Source organism: Pleurodeles waltl, chromosome 2_1, assembly GCF_031143425.1.
Source record: "Pleurodeles waltl isolate 20211129_DDA chromosome 2_1, aPleWal1.hap1.20221129, whole genome shotgun sequence".
In the NCBI taxonomy this organism is placed as follows: Eukaryota; Metazoa; Chordata; class Amphibia; order Caudata; family Salamandridae; genus Pleurodeles; species Pleurodeles waltl.
In genome coordinates, this window is record NC_090438.1 from 668077102 (window position 1) to 668092944 (window position 15843).

Sequence of the window (15843 nt, forward strand, 5' to 3'; positions counted from 1 at the left end):
TGACAGTGATATTGCCCCCTCTCTGAAAAGGGAAGTGCCCTTCACTCCTGAAACTGATGCTTGGATGATCACATTCCTGGTGAAGTTAATAAAAGATCCCCCAGAAAGGGGATGGCTGGTATGGCCAGTCATGGATGGTGTGCCATAACAAGCTCCTGGACGATTTTGGGCTCATGAGAAATTCTTGATATGAATTAAGGGGATAAGGAATCCGATAACTTAGGCTCCCCGGAAATCTTCTCTGGCTGAGCCCAGTAGGCAATCTACCAAGGACTATCCACCAAGGCTGCCACGTTCATCCAGATAGCCTGGTCCAATAATACAGTCACAACGTACCATTCAGCCTAGAAACAAAGGACACATAGATGTGTGAGATGACACTTCAATTATGTGGAGGCTGACATTTTGCATGTCCTGAATTTCTTCTTGGAGTTGACAGAGATGAGTCTGATGAACACAAAACTCAATTACTTTAGGTGGGTGATTTCAGTAGGGCATTTGCCCATCAAATGAGGTAAAAGTGGATGATTATCCTATGGCTCACAAAAGGGTTAGAGGCTTAATGTTGTCGTTTATAAAGCACCTGGATATTCTATCTCCTGGGATGTAACCACAGTTTTGAATTGCTTCTTCGCATGGGCTTCACGAAGAATGGCTTCCGACCCTTTTAGCCACCCTAGAATTTTTGCTGTTTGGACCAATCAGTTTTTAAATCTAGTCTCACAAACTGAGTCTAATTCACTGTAAGCTCTAGTGAAATGGATTTGAATACAATCTGCCAGTGACTGCCTTTTAAAATCAAGTCTGCTTCTGCAGACCTGGAGTGAAAGTCTCTAGGCTTGTTGCATGCAATCTTGTTCACACAAGTGTACAGGGTGAGCATCCAGGACTACTAATTAACCTCATATCTGCACACAGGTACTCTGTCGTAAATGCAAACTATGATAAATTGATTATAGCCGGCGAAGGCATTATAAATTAGTTGGGCAGTCAAAAATAAACATTTCTTTTCTTTTTCAATATAGAGTAAAGTCTGTATTGCTTCACTGAAAGTTTGTATTAATTGATGAACAAGTTACTTCCCTTCAGTAACACCTTATCTCGTAGAGACTCTATATAGTTGCAGATTTTACACCTTAGCATTATCCCCAGGCTCCAAAATGGATCCAAAGCTTTTGAGCTGTACCCTTGCACACCAGTAAAGGGGAGGAGGGGTGGTGTTGGGAGCCTAGTTCGGCACTGCTTCGGCCATGCTGGAATGACATATGCTGTACTTAAATAGGTGCCACCATGGCGCGCGGACGTCAGTTCATTTTCACAACTTTTTACAAGGGGAATGGAGCCATGATGAATACGGATCACAGGTGTGAATTTCTAGGGCCCTGTTCAATAAGAAGCCCTCGACCTTTAATCAGGTTGCACAGCAGGGTAGACGAGAGGGTCGGTAAGGAATCTGCAGCTAGATATAGTCCATACTAGATAAGGAGTAACTGAAGGTAAGTAAATTGTTCATCTAAAGGGGACTTCTAGCTGCAGATTCCTTACCTTAGGATTCATACTGAAGCAATGCCTCTCCAATTGCGGGTCTGCAAACCTAATTAAGACCAGGAAGTCCTGGAGAACCAAACGGGTAAAAAGCCCACCCTGAAGGACCTGACTGTTCAAGCAGAAGTGCTTTGTAAGCTTGTGCAAGTAAGCCCATGTTGCAGCCCAACAGATGTCGAGAACGGTCCTGGGAGCAAGCTAACACAGTGGCCGCAGCTTTGGCTCTGGCAGAATGAGCCCACTTGCTTAGTTGCTTCTTTGCCAATGCATATGGTTCATTTGGCACAGCCTTCTCTTTCTTAGCCGTGATGTACCCAACGAAGAGTTGATCATCCACTCAGAAGTCTTGTGTGGTCAAGGTGGAACGACAATGCTCGTTTTGGGTCCAAAGGGTGGAGTCTCTCCTTTTCCTTAGAAGGATGAGTGGAGGGGAACAAAGTAGGCAGGGTGACGGTCTGGCCTGCATGAAAAGAATTGACTATCTTAGGAAGGAAGGAGGCACACGTCCGGAGAACCAGTTTGTCAATGTAGAAGGTAGTATACGGAGGATACACAGAATGCCTGCAAGTTGTTGACGCTCCTGGTAAATGTACTGGTCATCAGAAAAGTAGTCTTGATGGTCAATAACCAAAAAGAGCAGCTGTGCAATGACTCAAAAGGCATGCACATCATTAAAGCGAGAACCAGGTTTAAATCCCACTGGGACATAATGAACGGCTTTGGGGGAAAACAGGTCTTGCAAGCCTTTGAGAAATCTTGTCACAATAGGTGACTTAAATAAAGAAGGATGGTCTGGCAACTGCAAAAATGCAGAAATGGCTGGAAGATAGCCCTTAACTGTGCCCAGAGCAGAGCCCTGCTGGGCCAATGAAAGAACAAATAATAAGACTTGAGAAAGAAGAGAAGAGAGGGGGATCAATGTTTCTGGATGCACACCATGCCACAAATGTGTCTGAGTGGCAGGCATATATTGTTTTGGTGGAGGGACACATGGCTGCCAGAATAACATCACAGACTTAAGGAGGAAGGTTGAAGTTTGTCAACTATTGCCACTTAATTTCTATGCATGAAGGTGGAGGGTGTGCAGGCTTGGGTGCAAGACCCTCCCCTGTTGCTGCGGCAGAAGATCCTCCTGAAGAGGCAGGTTGACCAGAAGAACGAAGCTCAACAGCTTGTGATATCAGACTCACCTTCCCCAGTCCAACCAAGTCGTTCCTGATCTTCCCTGAGAACTCTGGGAAGGAGCAGTATTGGCAGAAATGCTTACAGGAGGCCAGAGCTCCACTTAAGACTAAAATCGCCTTTGAGCGCAAACACACTTGAAAATGCTAGTACACAGAATTGCTGACATTACGTGTTCATGGTGGTGGCGAACAGATCTAACCAAGGATCTCACTACTCTAGAAGATATCTTGCACCACCTCTGGATGGAGACAGCATTTTTAATCCAGTAGGCATTGATGACTAAGTTTGTCTGTAGTGGCATTCAGAGAGCCTGTCAGGTGTTAAACCACCAGGGAGAAGCACTGGTGTTGTAGTGGTGTCCAAAGATACAAAGCCTCCTGACAAAGGGTCCACAACCCCACCCCGCCCGTTTGCTGGTGGTTGTGTTGTCTGTGATCACCTGCAGTAGCCTTCCTCTGATGAAAGAAAGAAAGGCCTTCAATACCAAACAGATCCCACAAAGCTCCAACATGTTTATGTGAAGTCTGGACTCTGCCAGAGACCAGAGTCCTCTCATCTCCACTTCCCCCAGATGGCCGCCCTAACCCAGGAGTGACACATCTGTCACTACATATAGTTATGGCTGGGGAAAAAAAAGGGGTCCAACGCTGACCCAATCGCAGGTCATCAGCTACCACTGCAAATCTGTTGCAGTTCCACCTGAGAATTGGACCCTGTTGGAGAATTGGACCCTGCGCTTACTGGAATTTCAAGTCCTACTTACAGAGCCCACATATTCCAGTGGGCATGTTTCACAGAAGAATGCAGGAGGCTATGGGGCCCAACGGCCTGACAGTCTCTCTCACCAAAACCCAGGAGAGAGACTGGAACATCAGTATCATAGCCTGAATATCCTGGACTAACCGTTCTGGAGGATAAGCCCGAAACTGCATTACGTCTAGAACACCTCAGATAAAAGGGAGCATGTGAGAGGGAGTCAGGTGTGATTTCAGCACATTGATAATGAATGCCAGCTAGTGTAGGAGGTTCGCCGTAGTCTGGAGGTCGGAGATGATTGCCTGGGGCGAGCCCGCCTTCAACAGCCAATCCAGGAAGACTGGATCCCCAGACCCCTGTAAGTGCGCTGCACCCATAACCATCACCTTAATGAACACCAGATGGGAGCTGGGGAGGGCAGAGAGGAGCACAGTGAATTGAAAAAATGCTCCTGGCCCTCTGTGAACTGCAGATAACATCTTTGGGCGAGCAGGAAGTGTAAATGAAAATATGTGCCCTTCAAGTCTAATGCCACCATCCAGTCTCCTGGATCCAGGGCAGACAGAACTTGAGCGAGCATTTTGAATTTCTCCTGTTTGAGGAAGAGATAAAGAAGGTGCAGGATGAGTATAGGAGGAAACCCTCCGTCCTTCTTGGTCACCAGAAAATAGCAGGAATAGCAACCATGACATACTTCTGATGTCAGCTCCCTTGCTATAGCTCCAGTGGCCGAGCGAGCCGACACTTCCTTGCAGAGTAAGGAAAGATGGTCCTCAGTCAACCGTTCATAAGTGAGTGGCATGGTTAGAGGGACTGCACAAAAGGGGATGGAGTAGCCCCTTTTTACTATTGGAAGTACCCAATGGTATGTAGGAGGGCAAACTTAAAGGGCTTGGAGGCTACGGCTGTGTTGGGAGTGGTAGACTGGTCCGAACTCTGGCTTACTGTCACATTTGATCTGTTGGAACCATGTCCTTGGCTGCGAAAAGGTGCAGAACCTTGCTGGCTGTGGCGGCTGGGAGGGTATTGGCGTAGCTGGAAACCCTCCTGTAGCCACAAAAGGGGGGAAAGGTGGGCTGGGGTGCCAAAGGGCCACAGAGAGAGACCCAATGACCTGGCTTTAGCTCTGGAGTCCTTAAAGCGTTCTAGCCCTGAGTTTGCCTTCTCTCTGAAGAGACGAGAGCCATCAAAGGGCATGCCCATAAGCAATGCATGGACATCCTCAGATAAACCAGTAGTTCTCAGCCAGGCATGGCGACAAAGGGCCACCGACAAAGAAATCCCTCTGCCCAGTGAGTCGTTTGTGTCCAGACCACAAATATTGGCAAACTTTGATGCACTCCTCGCATCGGCAATAGCCTGAGAGAGTATGGCTAGGGCCTTGTACGAGAACATTAGCTGCACTTATGCAAACATGTCTCAGATCGTGTGGGAATAATGACCCGCAGTGCTAGGTTGGCAGAAGAGAACATTCTATTCAAAAGGTATCCCAGCCCCTTGAATTCCCTATCTGGAGGAGTGGAAACAAATACACTAGATATGATTCCGGAAGTGGAGACCTGGTCTACCAAGCTCTCTAGAGTGGGATGGTTGGTGAGGAAATTAGGGTCAACTGGAGTGGGGTGGTTGCAGTGGACAATCATCCTGTGCACAGAGGCCCCTATGAGGGGCCTGGACCAGGTCTCGAGAAGGAGGTCAGTGAGGGCTTCAGTAAAGGATAGCAGAGGTTCGGAGGGGGAAGTCCCCGGCTGAAGCACCTCTGTCAAGACGCAAGTCTTGACTGCTACTGAGGGCAGCTGAAGATACAAGACCACAGCTGCTCTATGCCCCACCATAGCGAAAGAGGGCCTCTCGTCTGCAGCCACAATAGGAGGGGAGACCAGGCCAGTGTCAGGTGAAGTGTTTAACCCTCTAGCATCTATAAGATCCTCATACCAGGTGTTTTCAGTATTATTCAATTGGAGGCAATATTCATCATGGTCACCACACCCTCCCATTCATCCCCTGTACCAGGCCTGTCAAAGACAAAAGACTCCGGATCCAACCCAGAAGGCATGGATCCAGTGGGAATCAGGACTAGCACAGTGTCACTCCGGTCCTGCTCAGTATCAGAGTTGAGGACGATGGGGATGGCTTCATGGGCGTCAGTACAGGAGCAGGCTCCAAAAAAGGTCTCCGTCTTACTGATTGCTCTGCTCGGATCAAAGGGGCCCAACTGGCATCGAGGGTGTACCCACCGGTGTCAATCCAGTAGGGGTCCCTCCTGAACCCACGGGGCCTGAAGGCACTCCAGAGAGGTTGGGTAGCCAAAAAATTAGATTCAGGGCCTCAGAGAATTCTCTAAATTGGATGGGGGTCACTCTGGGAAAATCTGAGAAGAGTGGAGTCGACCCTGGATGGGGCTCAGCAGAGGTGCAGGGCCTGGAGTGCCAACACTCCCTCGTCTCATCCAAGGATTTGGCTGAATGCAGATAAGTTCAAGACCTCTTTGATTTTTTTTTTTTGTGTGGCTCACCAGATGACGACTTGGACCAGGACAACAACCATCTGGTGAGGCTCTGCTAGCGGTCCTGGGACCTTCTACGCAACTGGAATCTTGATCATTACAAGGTCGTCCATCATTGGGTGACGAAGAGCTTGCGGGAGCATTCACTCAGCACCTTCAGGTGTATGGCGCTACAATCCTCGCAAGCCTTAAAGTCATGGTCTTTCTCAAGGTGCCACAGACTAACAGACCTCTACTTTGTCTAAGACTTCTGCAAGCACCACATGGTCTAAAACCAGTTGGTTGCTTGGGAGACATCCTATCACACCAGGAGAAAATGTCCGAAAAAAGCGGTCAACAAAAAGCTGAAAGAAGCTAGTCAAAAAGTGACTGAATTGTAGCTCTTCACGGATCTGCGCTATCAGGCGCGGAAAGGTAAGAAATGAGGTCAGTGTGGCGAGGTGGCACCTTCATCAGTTCTGCGTATGTCACTTCCATACCAGCACGGATCTTAGTGGAGATAACTCTAAGATATAAAATCTGTGACTAGAAGTTTCTATCAGATAGTATTTACACTGAAGGTGAAAGCTACACCAAACTATAATTTTGGATTGGCTGGGTCTACAGAGATCAATGTGTACTTCCCTAGGTAAACAAGGGTCCAGAGTTCAATACGACATTACTTTAGATATATATGCATTTCTTCATGGGCTTTAATTAGGTCATATTTCTCAGAGTCACCTATTCATTAGAGTTAGGCTTCAACTATCCTGCTGGGCCAAGTTGCTTACTCCGCTGGCCAGCATATAAAGCAATACCTCACCCAATACCATAAGAACATGCAGAGCTCATTAAGCCTGTTCCTGGGAGAGGAAGAGGGAGCGCGCAAAGTCTGCATATGTTAAATACATTCACACTGCCTGAAAAGCCTGGACATGCCCCTCCCAGTTAAACAATAGGGAGTAGCCACACCCACTGTCTCCAGTCTCTCCTGGAAACACATTTGAAGTTTTGGAGGAAAGGGAGGACCTGGGGCTTCTGTGGACTAATCCTGTGGGTGGGGGCAACCTGCAAAGGTAAGCCTCCGCATCCTAAGGGGCACAAAGGTGCCCTGAAAGTGTCCAGAGGATGGTGAACCCGGGAAGTGCACAGCGAGGGTACTCTGCCTTGCGACTCCAGTGTGCTGCTGAGGACGACACTGCCTGAGAATAAGTACCAGAAGTCCAGAGAGAGGAGCAGGTGCTTGACCCGGCAAAGGCCTTTCTGAGATGTTCTGGAACAACAGGGAAAGCCTGCAGGCAGTCTGCAAGGAACTAAATGGCAGCAGGGCAGGCCCCAGAGTTCTCCCTTATCAGCGAGATAGCAGTGAAAACAAATCAGTTCCAGAAAGTAATCAAAACGTTAGAGGCCAGGAGGCCGAAATCAATAGTCCTGATGGATAGACCACACCGCCTGGTACAAAATGCTATTTACCCCATTGAAGAAAGACCTAATAGAGCCAGAGAAAGCTGCGTTTGTTCTGGCCCTTCCTTGATGGCCGGCCTGGAAGGTCCCCCCAGGGCTGACATGTGATAAAGCCTACACCACAGCAGGACGTTCATGGCTGAGGAGCCTTGGAATATGTGGAATCATTTAGTCAGTTTTAAAGCAGCTTAAACACTAAATGAATAGCTTGGGTAGAAAACTAAGAAGGTAAACTTAATGAAAGCAAGTGATGTGCAAGAAGGTTACCAGACTGTTCTACAAACATCAGATCCTAAGCTTTGATTCTAGGCTTTTACTTAACAAGATACACATCTGTAGGTGTGCTAATTTGTCTGTATATCTGCATTTATGAGTGATCTATGTCAACGTATGCATGGCTATTCTCTGTGCACACGGGTTATAAAAATATGTATTTTGGCTTTGTCAATACCTATTAATATTTACTACAAGGAAAGCGGTTTACAAACATATTCAATTTCCTTCTAGTTTTCACTGATGCCTCTCATTAGCAACAAAAGGTAAAGAAAATCTTTCCATATATTTTTGGCAGGACACTGATCAACATTGTACGCGGATTAGTCAATAGGTCCAAGGCTTGAGAAATATTTTCCCGACTCATACCACCCATCAAGTAGCCACCCTCAAGAAAGGCCACACATATAATGGTGTACATGAGAAACAAACATTTGTAGTAGTTCCCCCCCCCCCCCAATCAAAAAAGCAAAATTTGAAAACCAGAATAATACATATCTCTACCTTTTTGCCTGACGATTTAAACTCAGACTTTTCAAATTCTGCAACTTGTTCTAATAATTCCCTTGAGGAGAAAGAAGAGAGGAAAACGATGTTAGCACATCATCAGGTTTTAATGGACAGATCTGAAAAGCATAGGCTCTTGTAATGTAGAAAATCGCTATACAATGTTGGATGTTTTTGCTAGTAAAACACTGGGCTAAGGTCTCAATATCAGTCATTATGCATGAACAATATTTTGGATCTGAAAATGTCAGCTTGAGCCAGCCACCGATTTTTTAATCGTGCACAACCAGTCACCCTGCACTCCGTCATTCCTGATGCATAGTCCCAAATGTACAGCGCACAGCCATAGTCGCACTCTGGATTCGGGAATGGAATGGAATAACTCAGTTTGATTCCAACTACCAATACAAGTTTTCCTCTGCAATAACTTCTGGATTATTAAGTACACTGGATATTTCTAGGAGGCTTAATGTGATGCTGTACAAAACTACTAAATACATTAATACATTCATAATTACACAAGGGATAATGCTTCTCATCTTGTAACCTTTAATAGAGGAGGCAACAGAAGCTTAAGTTCTAGGCTGTTTCAAAGCTCTTAATTAGTCAGTATTCGTTTAAAACGAAGTCTCCTGAATTTCAGTCTTTATTTTACTCATCCAACACCTCATGCGATCAATGAAAGAGGACAAACAAACAGCCAGATAATGAATGTGTGGGGTTTGGAGAAGCATTTAGAACACTGCAATCTGGAACGCCAGAAAGAAGACATATGAGAACTCTCCTACTGCCAAGTCTCCAATGTCTGCAGGTAACTTGGAGGGGAATGACTACCATCCATCTTGATGATTTAATTGCACTATGTGTGGTACATGTAAATAATAACAAACGTAGGCCGGATAACTGGAAGGTTGTAGGGCCAAGGAAACTGCTTATAACGTCAGCATGCTGTGGAGGGGGTATATTTTATCTGTCCTAATAGCGCTGATACTTCTACAGTGGGTATTAGTAGAAATCTGAAGTATCTGAAGGCTGGGGATGTTGCAGGAGAGAGGGGTGTAGGGGTCAGGTAGATTAAAGTTAAAGAGTAAAAAAGCCTATACATCAGGCCATTATCTTAAGTGCTGCAAATATTAGGATTGGCAGACCAGAAACTAGTCTCAGTTCTCCACCAGGTGGAAGTGTGCATAAAACATGCTCATCCTGGCATTAGGGCGGACTCAAATTCTAGATACTTCAATGTTCAAAAGCATCTGGCCCACATGGCTAAGATCGAAATGTGTTAGAGAAGTTATTGGTAGGCAGACTCGATTGCAGTAAGTATCGCTTATGGAAGGAAGGGCATTGCAAGTCCAAACAACACTGAAGATGGAGTCCTTTCCATCTGATTATCCAGACAATATAATAGTGAATATCTTGAAGGTACAAACAGGTTGTTGCAAACCAATGCAGTTGTGTTAAGATATTAGGGTACACATTTTTTATCTTTAGGGAAGTATTGGTCTCCTACACCAACCCATAAATAAGAGTTGGCTCTAGCCCTTACTCACGGGAACATGTAAATATAGTCCTCTACACAGACTGGCTTAACAGTTATTGGAATCTATGCCACCAGTACCATGTTGGCCTTCTCAATGGCACAAAACTGTTTTAGATTTTACAGATTCAGGGTGGGGAGAAATCTAGCTCTTTTTTTCTTACTGAAATAAGTGGAGAGACTGGTTCTGAAGTTCATAACAATATTGGGTGCTCTACCTCTGCCAGAAAATTCGGGAGACAGTATAATGGAATAAGAGCTCGTCTACTCAACAAAAGCTGCTCAAATATTGACAGTAGCTGTTGTAAACATTTAAAAGTAGGACTTGTATCTGTTTTCCTCGTCCACATTTCATGAGCCTATTTTACATACTTAGGCTGAGGAAGCGGAAGAAGTGGGAGCAAGAGAAACCAGGCACATGTTAAATAATTGAAGCTGGAGGTTTCTAGAAATGAACCCTTCGTAGCATGTTGGTTCTCATGTACCACCACGGGAGGGACACATTGCTGGGCATGTAAAACTGGCATGCAAATCTTCTTTTGAAATCTGACATCTTCTGCAACAAATAATCTTAACAATATGACTGATGCGCATTCCTGGCATCCGGTCCAGAAAAATGCATGATGCCATGCTGACCAGAAGTGGAGAGACCTTCCTGATCAATGGTGCTCAAGATAATCTTCAAAAGTATAGATGGCAGTCTTTCTTCCAAAGCAGACACGTTTTTGGTTGAAATGGCTCCCATGGAATGTGACTTCATTGAATCAGTTCGATTAAGGAACACAATGTACTGATTTACAGTCCGAGTTCTGAGAAAAAAAATGCAAGTCATCTCTAGATCCTGTTGAAGTTGTAGTGCAGAAATGGTTTTCACAGGCCAGTCATCCACGTATGAGTAGGTGAAAAGGTACTTCCATCTCAAATACTTGGAGAACACTCTTGGTGCAGTCTCGAGGTCAAGTGGAGGACACTGCACTGGTAGTTAGAAATCACTATCTGGAACTTGGGGAATTTCCAACTGTTCTTGGAAATGGGAATTTAGAAAAAAGTGTCCTGCAGATCTATGGATGCCATCCAGTCTCCTTGACAAAGAAGATGAAAGTCTGATGCAGAGCTAACATGTGAAACTTCTCTCACTTCACTTAAACTGTTGGCACACCTTAGATTCAGGATGGGACAATAGCCCAAGCACGGACTCTTCTTTACTAAGAAGTAACAGGAAAATACCTTTGCTTTTGTGAGACTTAGGCATCTCCTATAATGTCTCCTTGTGAAGGAGAACTTTAACTTCTGCTACCAACTGTTTTCGATGTAACACTCAGATGTGGAAGATGGGCAATTATGAAAATCACACATCCAAATGTCTTTAGTCACCCTCAGTGATGAGGGAAAATGATTGGAAATGTTCCCTGTGTCTATTCCTGACAATTCTGAGCACCCAGCTGTCTTATGTCATTCAATATTGTGAAGGAAAATGGTTGGAAACGTTCTTCCCCACATGGAGCTGGTTGATGGTGACAGAGTAAAAACGTCATTGTTTGGAAAGCTGTTGATGAAGCTTGCAAAGTGGTTCTTGTGTTTTTTGCAGTGGCCATGGATCTTGTGGCAGGTGGTGCTGTTGCCTCTTTTAAAAGCAGGAACCCTCTCAGAACCATTAAACTGTACTTTAGAGGAGTCTGTTTCTCCACACCAACGGATTTCAACATTTTTGATCCAGTCCTCAGGGGTTGGATCTCTTCATAATGATACAAGTCACAAAGATAGGATCCCGAAAAGAGAATGTCAAAGGTTTTCTGCTTTGTGTCAGAGGTGGCAGAAGTGAGCCTCAGCCAAGAGAGGTGTCACACTGAAAGACCGTGTCAAAAGACCTCTAGTGGCCATGTCAACCCACTCATTAGCAGCACTGATCATTTGATCCGAGGTGATCATTCCTTTCTTCACCATGTTCTCAAAGTCATTTCTATCGTCCGCAGGCAGCAGGTTCATAAAGGGAGCCAAAGCATTCCAAACTCCATATTATAATGATGAATAGTATCTACATCGAAAATAGCTAGATTTTAAATGCTTCAAGGTGGACCAGGATAGGGAACACTGATGGAGTCTGAACAGAATTGCTCATGCGTAGTGCAGTAGAGGATGGTGACTGCACTCTTAGGGCTGGAGGACCATGAGGCAAAGTGGCCAACATCCTCCTGGGGGAGCTTCCTATTTCGCATTTTCAGGCAGATTTTACACCGTAGATAACACAAACATCATGTTTATTCTTCCAGCACTTCCTATCGCCATACAATAACTCCTGTCAAAGAGCTGGCAAATAGCCCATAAGGCAATGATCACACTAACATTCCCCAGAAACAAGAAGACAAGGCACTAAATGCACAAAAAAAAAAAAAAAATGGAAAAAAGTCAAAAGAAGCATGAGAAGAAAAAAAAAATGACAAACCAGAAAAAACATGACTGCCTTTCTGTCTCTGAAGTGTTTTATGGGGAGGCTGAAAACTTCTGGATTTTTAAAATTTTTTTATTGCAACGTTATTCAAAAACAGTTCAGATGATAGACTTCCCAAACAGCATTGCTGCATAGAAGGATACAAAGAAGAAATAATAGAAATAAGTGTACGGAACAGCAGTCCTTTAGAATGAACTCTAAGTGAAGCAGATTCAGCCTACAGCAATCAGGAAAAAAAGGAAATTTGTTAGGGGTGAGCAAACTCATTGGTGAAAGGGCACCACAAAATGACTGGATATGCAGGGAAATGCATCTGTCATGTCAGCTGGCCCAGGAATAAACTGTTTTGGAAAGCAATATAACCCTACTTCTAGGTAACCCTTGATGGAAACTGGGAAGAGCAAGGCTATTAATGTATCATATATTTAATAAAGATGTGTTTCTGTTTACTCAGACCCCAATGGTAATTGTGTGATTCCGTCTACTCACAGGTAACATTTAAAAGTCTACAACGGCAGTGAAGAAGTGTTCCATTCGTTTTAAGACGAGTTATTCTTTAAAAAAAAAAAAAAAAAAAAAAATCAAGGCACAATATGCTACTGAAATTCACCCAACTCTTAACTCTTCATTCCCACATGTGCACATTAGCTGCAAACAAGAATAGGGATACCAAGATGTAATTGGTGTAGAGACAGAAAGAGCCAGGAAAAGGGGAGTGCAACATGTTTTGTTCTTGTCTTGTTCGATAACTATCTTTCGCCTTGCCTTCCTACTCCCCTCCTTCACACCATCTTCCTTTGCCTTCCCTATGCCGAAAACAGTTGCAAAGGTCTGCCAGACAGAAACATGAGGAGCTAAAAGATTATTAGTGAACTTTATATCTGTCAGCCTAGCTTAAGAGACTTAAAACTTCTGATAAGGAAGCGGTGGAAAATATGCCATACCTAGAGTATTGCACTGAGGTAAAATTTTCACCACCATGGTGGGTGTAATTGCCATTGGATGAGTCACTTTTGGAAGAAAACCCCTCTGCACCAACCACCCAAAGCCTTTCACTCCTAGACGAATCTAGACTACCAAATTTGTATACTAGAAATGTAGCTAAAACATGTGGGTACCTCGACAGTGCCAGCGTACTGGATCTCCGTAACAGGATGGGACATGGAGGTTCTAATTGTGTTATGGATCCCCCACTTGCTTTTTAATGAAATTTGCTGCAGTAGCCATAGTGGTATCTTAAAATGTTACTCTGGTAGAGGGCTGGGGACCCTATATTGGTGGCTTATCTGTCACCATATGGGGCAATTAAGTCCAAATCTTGCAGGAGTCGAAACACTCTCTGCCACATTATGTCTTTCAACAAATTATCCCTACATTCTTGTTCATGATTTTGGAGGCAGACTCACCTCTTACATGAGAAAGAACAGGAAGTAAAACGTTAATCTATGCTGACCCAATCTGCTTTATAAAACTAAAGTTACCTATAGAAACTTCCTGTTTTTACTAATGTCTCATGACTGAGACTAGTATTGAAAGTAGGGATCCCGGTAGGGCATAGATTCCCAACGGTCACACCTAGTCCTTTCTGTTACCGGCATGGACAGCCAGGGCTGTGCTACAGCAATTGTGGAAATAGAAGGAAAGTGCATCCCCACTTAGCTTGGGCATGTCACTGCAGCGGCACACATGGCTGTCTTCAGTGCTAAAAAAAAAAAAAAAGATGGGAATCAGTACAACTGCAGCAGGGGGCTGTGTGTTCCCATTCCCTTAGAAATATAGCAAGACTATTTCTCTTTTACATACTGTAAGGCATGTTTTATCTTCTCACAAGCATAGATGCATAGCTTGTAGAAGGTCGAATTCTGAAGCTTCACTATAGCGGGTGTTGCACAAATGTGTACACTCCCTAATTGAACGTGTGCTTTTTCTTGTAAAAACAGACAGATACTGGCAGGGCTTGGATGCACTGTAGCCAGACACAGGGTAGTTGTGCCAGATAAAGCTGGTGTTTGTTCTTCTGGCTGTAATGGGGAAACATGCTTAAAAAGAGGAACTCTGTTTACAATGTCTCTTATTCCAACTCACCCCCACCTCCTAAGAAGATCAGTAGGTGACGGGGGGATTTTGAGTCAAGGATCAAGATGATTTTATGTTAGCCAAAGCCTATAATACAATCTCATACAAGTCTTCAGGGACTGCAAGATAAATCTGCATATGGGTCAGACTTTAATGAACATGGGCTGGATGTACCTACTCCTAATCAAGGGAGAAAATATATAAAGAGCTTCTACCTGAATTATTATTAAGAATGTGCCAAAATACTGTTTTCCAGAGGAGGAAGTTCCTTCAACATGTTCAGAGCCTGTTATGAAACAATACTTAGAAGCACCTTGTTCTGGTTTACCCATTCATCAAAATGTTGTGGATGTCTTAATGTGTGAATGGAAGGACGCTCAAAAATAAGTGTTCAGAGATTTATGTCTAAATTGTACCTTTTGGATGACATTGAAAGAAAAAAAAAAATCTGATTCCTTGGTAGTAGATTCCCTGGTCGCCAGTCTAGTAAGGAAAAGTATCCTCAGGGACCAGACTGACAAGAAGATAGGGTCTGCCTTGAAGAAAAGTTATGCTAGCACACAATTAGCAATGAGAGAAGGAATTAATGGAACCTTCACCAGCCAATCATTAATTTCAGATGTATAAGTTTCAGTCAGAGAAGTTCATGGAATAACCTGAATGTTCTATCCTGTTGGAAGCAAAAGATGACAAAAAAAATATATATATTTCTAATGTTCCTTCAATATAGTTCATAGATCTGTACTGGCTGTAGGCTTTATATTGCAGCAGGACAGGACAAGTTTGTGAAGGAACGTCATACCAATATTTCACTAAAGTCAGCAGCATTACGCATGCCTCTTAAGGGGGTGAAGTTATTTGGAATGGAATTTGACAAGAAGTTGCATTAACCTTTTAAAGGAGAAGAAATACTGTTCCTCATTTCGACAACTGGTAAGCTCCTAGACACAGGAGAAGTGGAAGTCTTCAACCTGGAGGGAGTTGTCAGTGGTCATCATGCACAATTACATTTCAAGATCAAATCCTTCAACAACATACAATAGTAAGAACAGACAATATGGTGGCCATATCAAATGTGTACAGACAAGGAAGGATCCAATAAATAGCTCTAAATTTGATGTCTCTAAGTATTGGTTTTTAAGAAGAGCATCATCTATCTGTATAGGAAATACATCAGGGGAAGGACAACCAGGAAGCAGGTCACCTGAACAGAACGTTTCTGCCCTCTTGGGATCTGCCTAATCACCCATTTGTGAAGGAATGTCACAACTGTAGAACTTTGTACTTGGATCTATTTGCCTCCTCAGAGGACAGACAATTGAACGGATTCGATTTTCGGTTTCCTGCTCAGTGGCTTGGGAGGCGGATGCTTTATCAGTATCTTTACGTCGTTGTCTGCTCCTTGCATTTCCTCCCCCAAACTCATAACAGCTTTTAAAGATTCAGCAGGAAGCAGCCAAGGTGATAGTGGTGGTACTGTTTTGGCCTTTCAGGTCATGGTTGCCTCTGATTGAAACCATGGCTCTGGGTACTCCCTGGAAAGTTCTAATGGCATCTCTATCTTCT

General features: G+C 44.1%; 1 protein-coding gene across 1 annotated transcript in view; it reads right to left on the reverse strand.

Annotated features, from left to right (window-relative positions):
- Positions 1 to 15843, reverse strand: part of LZTFL1 (leucine zipper transcription factor like 1) — a 282737-nt gene that overhangs the window by 211366 nt on the left and 55528 nt on the right. The window contains exon 4 of the mRNA XM_069216332.1: positions 8213 to 8273. Within this exon, the coding sequence (XP_069072433.1) occupies positions 8213 to 8273 (61 nt within the window). The remainder of the gene's footprint in view (positions 1 to 8212; positions 8274 to 15843) is intronic.